Genomic DNA, 8754 nt, shown 5'->3' on the forward strand with positions numbered 1-8754 from the left:
CTACAATATTTGGCTATGTCTTGGCTACTTTAATATTATTTTTACGTGTTTTAGCTGGCAACACTCATTCGACCATGAAAGGGAGCCAGTATTTAAACGAAGCTTAATTTTGTAATTTTTAACGATACAATAGCGACGATTATTATTTTAAAAAATTTTTGTTAGGCTTAACATCGATGAAAATTCAACGCAAAGTAGGTTAATAGCGATATACTAATATACTAATTACATGGGATATCATAATATACTACACTGATAATGGATTTTTTCATACTTTTTGGTTATCCGACTTTTCAATTATCCGACCAACCCCAGTCCCCAATTAGGGCGGATAATCGAGGTTCTACTGTATATTCACAAGAACTTTGTTTTATCATAATTTCACAATTTATATGAAATTCCCAGACAAAATTAATAGTTTACCTGACAACGAATCAATTCCTGGACTGTCTGGGTGAAAATTGGACGGGTGGTAACACTAGTAATGAAATTATAACTGCATAGATACAGGACAAGTTAAAAGAACTGCTCATTTCTGCAAGGTCCTATATTTATGCAGTTCCTCTAAGGAAATGGGACAGAGGACTTCAAAAGTACTTAAAATTACCTTGGTTAACCTACTTAACAGCTAAGAATAATCTTGTATGATTATACTTAAATTTTGTGATAATTTCAAAATGGTACAACAGTAATATAACAGAAACATTATTGGAATGAACAAAAACAGATTCTGGGAACAGGACGGCGCACTATTTTCCATTTTTATTGTTGCAACTTTTAAGTTTTCACTAATGTTCTTTGAAGAAATTTTTAATACAGGATTATTTGATTTGATTATTATAATGAGCATAATTATCTAGTGGGAATTTAGAATACACAGAGAGTTTGGATACGAAATCTAGCTATATATTAATAAATATAACAGTAATTGATTTAGTTTTATATCAATAGAGATAAATTATAGACATTCCCTATTAAATACTTGTTAGCTTTCTTAAACAAGCACTTCATTTATTATTTGTTTTATTTAAATACAATGATGTTTTATCCATTGTCAAAATAAAAGTAATTTATTATATAATAATAATAACTAGAGTACTAGATATCATAACATAGTAATAAATTTAAACAAATATTTTATAGAAAAATACAGAATGAAACAGAAAAGTCTCATCATGGGCTCTTCTAATGAAATGAATTTGCTAGAATTAGCACATCATTTAAGACAAGAATATTTGTTTGTTTCTTCTGAGAGAGAACACCTCCAACATCTAAATGAGAAGGTATGTATATCTGCTAAATTTTTAATCTTGTCACATATAGTTAAAACAAACTAGACTGAATAATTTCAAAATTATCCTATTGAAACTAAAATAAGTTTGCATTTTGTGACTTTGTAATGTTTTAACAAAACAAAATAAAATTATAATAGATAAAAATCAACTAAACATTTCTTCACACATTTTTTTTTTGGGATAGGGAAAACATAATTTTATTTAATGATACATTTACCATTATTATTGGCAATGATTTCTATCTCATGAGTTATTTTTAATTTTTTTTTTCATAAAAGGCTTTGGATTTTGATGCAAATAATATAATAGTACTTTATAAATTTATTTATCTTCAAACTTTTTTTTCTAATAATGTTTAGAAAAAGATTTCAGTCAGTTTGAGCAGTGTCTGTAGAGCACACTGCATGGGTCATCAGTTAGTCCTTAAATTTCTGTAGTGTTATCTGCATTAATTGTAATTTTGTGTTATTGTAATAGAATAAGACTTGTTGGAGGATATATAAGGATGTATCCACTGAAGAGGCCTAATGAAAAAAAGGCGAAATGCATTTGGAATGTGTCAATAATATAATAAAAATGGTAATGATAAAAATTTAGTTTGTTCCTTGTCACTTATTCGCCAGTTTTGACCTGTAGAATCCTCAAAGTCGGAAGAGAGTATATTTTTACTTGTTTTTAACTGAAAATATTTATTTTTAGTGCTTTAGAATAAGACTTGTTATCTATATATTAACCAATGTTCTGTGTTATTTATATAATAACATATACTTTTGTGTTGAAGCAGATTAGCTGCTTGCAATAAACATTTATAGTCATGAAGCAATTGATCCCCTCACTAAAGTTCATGTTAAAATATTGTTTTGAAATAAAAAAGAAAGAAGACAGAAAGTTTTTGATATGAAAAAGTGATGCAAATGTATAAACAATTGAAAAATATAAGCCCTAAAATCAATCATATCCAGTTGGGATTGAATTAAATGTCCATTTTGATATCCTATGATTTCAGTTGAGATCTTGATACACTTAGCAACAGGTGAGCATTTTGAATTTCAATATAAATTTATATCACATACAACCTCTTATGTTGCCAAGGAAAACATTTAATAATCACGAATGTTTCCGGCTTGTTCTATAAATTATCTTTGAGTGTCAAATTACATTCTATCATTAGAATATAATATTCTAATGGAATTTAGAATACAACAAATTTAAATATGAATAAAAAAACACAAAACAACTTAAAAAAAGTGGGGCGAACATTACACAAAAGATTTTAACAAAAAAAATTTTTTTATTAAACCCTAAAAACCTTGGTTCAAAATATATAATTACATGTACTATTATTTATAAAAGACTTTGTGACCAAATTTCAAAATATAAAAATTTAATGAATTTGAATGAACAATTTATTTTAAGAACTCTATTTTTTAGTTATTAACAATTTTATTATTATTATCATCATCATCATTAATCAAAGTCATAAAATCAACAATGGTTGAGCAGTAAAACTGGTAGAATAACAAGACTTTATTTTCCAAGTGTTGAATGCAGGTTCTTTATCACCACTTAGAGATTTAACATTTGCTACTGCTACGTACTGTTCATGATAATTTTATAAGCTACCTGGCGATGTATAACTGGGCAGAAACTGCCTCTTGCTTTTGCTCTACAGAAAACCTAGACACTATTGACCATATGATCTGTCATTGTCCAATTTACAATCAACATACACTTATTCTGAAATTAGAAATCTGTATGCTTGGTTTCAGGTGGCCACGTCCACTCGTTAAGCTTGTTCAGAAGCCACTGTTTGATGCTTTTTTCAATTATTTTCAAAAAACATGGAAGAAAAGACTATTTATAATTCCTAATATCTAGTTTTACATATTAGTTTTCACTAAAAGCTGAATACTAATTTTATGTTTACTTTGTATCATGTATTTTGGTTTATGTATTATTAGTGTTATACACCCATAGGAGTAGTGCACTTATTCTAATAACAAAAAAGAGGGAGAGAAAGAGAAACCACCACACGGCTTCTCTCCCATGAAAAAAATGTGTAGAGCATGAGTCTGCTAGCATTATTATTTTATCACATCACACACGATGGCTTTAGTACAACGAGCATTTTTAATAGAAATGGCCAAATTGGAGCCAAATTCAAAACTCCACTACTCATCGAGATAAAAAAAATAAGAATATTACGTAAGACAAAATCTATTACTCCCCCTATCCAAGTAAGAAATCATAAAAAATTCTTGACCCCCCACCCACCCCAAAATACCTGGCGTAATTTATGGACGCCCCTTACTGTTTATAGGAGCAAATGATTGCTTGCTTGTTTAGGACCTGCAAATTTTTTTTTTTAATAATTTTAACTTGATTGATATTCAAGGATTTAAAAAAGTACAGAACAGAAACAAAAAGAAGAAATACAACAATGTTGGACTATATATTTAATGCTAAAAAAGTTGAAGAGAAAAGCGGGCAAAGTCTTTTGCATTACTTTCCCAACACTCAAACAGGAGATTAAGTTGACCTGGAAGGCAGTCCACTTAATTTTTTTTTTCAATATTATAATTTCATTCAATAATTCAATATAACTATAATTTTCAATTATTATTTCTAAAAGTTCAAAAAAACAGGCAAAAGCCTAAGCCTATAAAGCTTTTTTGTGGGTAGGGATGAATTTTTGAACATATTGTAAGTTCCAATAGTGAGTAAAATTTTTGTTGTGTAATCTCACTTGATATGACCCTACCTTGTCTGTCTCCACTTCTTTGTGACGTATAATCTCCAAAATGCTCCATATATGCATTAATGCATGTACAGTATATAGTCAATGATTCATATGTAGAAATATATACATAAGCAGGGGTTATGGTGCATAGTGTCAAAATTGCTACTTGGTGATATTTTTATAAAAGTGATGATAAAAATATAATACTGATGATAGCATGAGGTGATAAAAACCACTGTCTATTTCGACATTCAGCATGAAATTGAATCACAAAGCACACACAAGAAAAATAGCAGAATGTCTAGCTCCTGTGCACCACACCACCTAGCGGTTTCATGATGTAATGTGGCAAGTTTAGGCAGAAAAGTGGGAAGAGACATTGTGAACCAACAGTTTTGTGCAATGCTGCACAACATTTCCACATTGGGGTATTTTATTGAATGACAAAATTTGGGGTTACTTTTTTACAGTAGACTAAAACAAAAATTTTGACATGACAGAACATGTGAAATACCATTTATGCATTGTAATCAAATGTGTTGTTTGGAATTATTCATAAAAAAATTATTCAAAAATAATTCCTATTGCTAATGAGGAGTGGGCCAGATATTTGGGTCTTCGATTCAAACAAAACTTGATGAGCACATAGTGTTAACAGAAACCATTCCAATAATAATACTTAATTCTCAAGCATTTCCAAAAATTGGGCCCTTAAATTGAGTGTTTAGCGTATAAGTCTTTGGAAGTTTCAGGTCTCCGAGTGACAATAGCCAATTGGATAAAATTTATTCAATATAGGTTCAAACCTTTGACATTTTAGTTTAGTTTTTTTATGTGTAACATAATTATTTTAGCTTCTTGATAATAAGCACTGAGTTCAGCGTTAATACGATTTTTCTTATATTGCAAGTACTTTCAACGAGTATAATATCGTCATCCTCAGGTGAAAAAGAACAAAATTTGAAAATTATAATATGCAGAGTGTTCCAAATAGAAAATGGAAAATTTTTCTTGTCAATTTCTAAATTATAACATCCGGTAATTCCGTTGGTCACGTGCAACAAGCTTTTGCAGGCGTTTGAAATATCTTAAATCCACATGACTAGCAGCATATGCATTGAGGAGCGATCGTACTAATTGTGCGACTCTTGGCGCTTTTTGCTGTTTAAACGCTGGTATAAAGTAACCCATATTTTGGGCAAGTTGAGTGTGCATCTGTGGTCATTGTGAGGAGCGCTTCCCAAATAAATGTAATTCTTCTGTTATTACAGCTTTTGAGCAATGCTGTTTTTGACCATAATGAGTTATAGCCCTGCTGTAGAACTTTTCTGGTAAGCTCTGTGGACTGTCTTCCTTTGTTTATATCATCCTGATGTTCTGCGTTACGGCAAGTGAGCGTTCTTGTTGTTGCTCCTATATACTTCTCAATTATCCCCGTTACTGGATTTTCCAGTTGCACTGTGTATATTCCCGATTTTTCTAAAACGTTGACTTTATCCCGATCATTGCATATGCTCCTGCATAGGCTGGGTAGGGGAGTTAAAGGAAGAGTAAAGTTGTATTGCCAGAAAATACGGCTAATAAGTATGGACAATGCTCCTAGGTATGGCAACGCTGATTGTACTCTAGACATTTCTTTTTTGCTGTGTAGTGTGGTAAATGGGAAAAGGGAATCTTTTACCCTATGTAGTACATGTGTAAATTTGGCATTTGTGAATCCAGCGTGATGTAATGCCGTTCTTACGATTTCCAATTCGACTTTTATTAGGGCTTGTTATGAGGGAAGTAGCATCGCTCTTCTGATAAGAGCCGCTATGGCGGCATTGACATACTGCGATAGTTGAAATGCATCAGCTGGAATAATATAGGGGATCATGTTGGACTTATGATGCACTGTAAAATGTGACCCTTCTAGTGACTTCTGTATCCGCATATCCAAAAATGTTATAGATTGATCCTGCTCCTTTTCCCATGTGAAATTGATGGTGGAATGGATGCTTGAAAGTTGCTGCATAAATTGGATAAACTCCTCTTCTGAATTTTCCCATATTAGTAGAATGTCATCTACATAGCGCAAGTATAGTGATGGGTAACATATAGCAAGTGGAGCTTTGAAAGTTTTTTGTTCCACGTCTCTCATAACGAGAGAGGAGAGCCCATGGGAACTCCTTGCTTCTGTAAATAGACTTTCTGGTTGAAGTGGAAATAGTTGTTTTTGGTGATGAAGATCAACGCTTCACAAATGTCTACCACTTGTTGAACCGTAAAACCTTTTCTGAGGAGCATGGTGTTGGCTAGCATTACAGCTTCAAATTCAGGAACGGTTGGGTACAGGGATATCACGTCCATTTTGTAGAACATGCTAGTATTGCCATGTGCTTTTGCCATGTTGGAATTAATGATGGTTTTGGCATCTATAGAGGAAGGAGTGACATGCGGTGATTCCGGAAGTAGCTCTCGTAGAAACTTGCAAAGGCTTTTTCTAGGTGGTAAGTGGGATGTGACCTTTTGTTTACTAATGGTCGTAGTGGCTAGTTCTCTTCATTCGTTTTTGGCTGAAAAAATAGCCTAGAAACAAGAATGCTCGCTTGCCGTATCGCAGAACATCAGGAGGATATAAAGAAAGGAAGACACCACAGAGCTTGCCAGAAAAGTTCTATAGCAGGGCTATAAGATATTGTCGCTAGCTCCACATTCATGTAAAAATATTTTTGCACATGCGCATTGGCACCATGTGCGTATTATTCAAGTTCTCTCTATTTAGTTTGATTTTTAGTTATATTCCAATTTTTAGTTATATTCCAAAGCTGTTTTGCTGTTAGAGTAATACGAAATCGTTATTTGATAAAAGGATATTAACCGTTTTCATCTGCCTGAAGAAGATGAAAATAGTTTCGTCGAAAGTGCTAGTAGTTTATAGCGATACTTGTACGTTGTTTAACGCCTGGATGATAATTTTCTCATTTCTTGCTTATTTGTTGATCGCTGTGAGATCCAATATCTTCCACTTTTAACTCATTCAACAGCTGTTAACTGGTGGTGTTGAACTAGATGTCATTTCTAAGGCATTTTCTAACCTCCTTCAGAAGTTTAGCTGCCACAAATCACTACTGATAACCTTTACAGCTCAAGCCAGCTGCTGGTCTTTTTAGTCCAAAACTGGATACCATGTGATCTGATACCTGTGCAAACTTAATCATTTGCATATCTCTGTCACTTTTACTGGTCCTGCAATTTTCATGTGGCTATGAGAATTCATTTGTGGTGTTGCAATTTCACTTTTGAGGAGTGTAGTATTTTGTTTTCTTTGTTTGATGTTTCTGGAATTAAGAATTTTTGCATTATAAAGAGTTTATTTAATATAAACCCAGATTTCTATCTTCCTTTTTATTGTTAATGAGATGACATTTTATTTATTATACTGTAAACTGCTTTTGTTTTGATATTTTATTGAACATTTCTCTCTAAGCCATAATTTTGCATTTTAAATTTGTTCTACTTATCCTAATTTTTTCTTAGTTCAACTTTTCCTTTTTTGACAAGGCTATGTCTTGTTTATAAAATCGTACTGCTTGCTGTGTTACCAGTTTAGAGGTATGAAGGAGTACATGTCAGGAGTTGCAATTTGGTATAGAGTATTAGGTGCCCAAATCATGTGCTCATAAATAAACCAGACTTGTAGGTACTCGGGGACCGAGAACCGAGTCAAAATAAAATACAAAATGGCGACTCTCTCTACAAACAGGCAAACCGAAGTCAGGTGATGAGAGTATCACCTACAGTCATTCTAGGAAGTGGACTCTGACCCTAGGACCGAACATGTAGTATTTCTTTGTTAAATAAAATTTGTAATCTAATTTTGTAAATTTGGGAGTGCTTCAAATATGACAGTTTTATGTCGTTACAAGTAGGTTTTTTAATATTATCTAGTATAATAAGATCGTGGGACCGATAAAAATTAGACGTTATATTAGGGTTGTCGTTACATCCGATGATGTTATAATCAGGTTAAACTGTATATTGTTTGTGCAAAACGAAAAAAATAATTTTGGACGATGCAATAGCCACGATTATTTTTTCAAACAGGAAATTTTTGTTATGCTTCGACAAAAATTCAACCCGGCCGACATGCAACGGAGAGAAATTACGAAATTGGATAGGTTAATTTTATCGAAAATGCATTGCTTAGTAGTGAGTCTTCGAGACATAGTCTTGTCCCAAATATGGTTTTGCCATTTTATTGTTTTAAACTTAAAATACATTAGAAGCAGTTATAACTATGAAATTGTCATTATTTATATGAAGGGAAACACCAAGCAAACCTAGAAAAGTGATCGATGGCGACATGAAGGTAGCCTTTAGTAGATCCGTATCTTTGCATTCCAGAGACAGTGTCCATAGATAACATGTCAAATGGAGCTTTTGATGAAGGTAAGTCACCTAACAAGCCAAACTTTTTATGGTTGTATGTCTTTGCTTTCTGACAAACATCACAATGTTTAACAAACTCTACAACATCGTTGATGACATTCGGCCAATAGTAACGTGGACTGATTAGTTTCAGCATCTGTGTTATACCTGGGTGACCATAGTGTGCATGTGCCCTGGATAGCACCTTGTACTGAAGCGATGGAGGTATGACTTTCTTTATAAATCCCTTCTTTCTGATACAGATTACATCTTCATGATCTCGGAAGAACTTGGGTGAGGTGAGTAATG

At 32.7% G+C, this 8754-nt stretch overlaps 1 protein-coding gene across 1 annotated transcript in view; it reads left to right on the top strand.

Annotated features, from left to right (window-relative positions):
* Positions 1 to 1154: 1154 nt before the first annotated feature.
* LOC111620327 overlaps positions 1155 to 8754 on the top strand; it is an 11482-nt gene continuing 3882 nt past the window's right edge. The window contains exon 1 of the mRNA XM_023362245.1: positions 1155 to 1283. Coding sequence (XP_023218013.1) covers positions 1155 to 1283 — 129 coding nt within the window. The remainder of the gene's footprint in view (positions 1284 to 8754) is intronic.

The sequence above is a fragment of the Centruroides sculpturatus genome, unplaced genomic scaffold, assembly GCF_000671375.1.
Source record: "Centruroides sculpturatus isolate CEXI.00-Female unplaced genomic scaffold, Cexi_2.0 scaffold32, whole genome shotgun sequence".
Classification (NCBI taxonomy): domain Eukaryota; kingdom Metazoa; phylum Arthropoda; class Arachnida; order Scorpiones; family Buthidae; genus Centruroides; species Centruroides sculpturatus.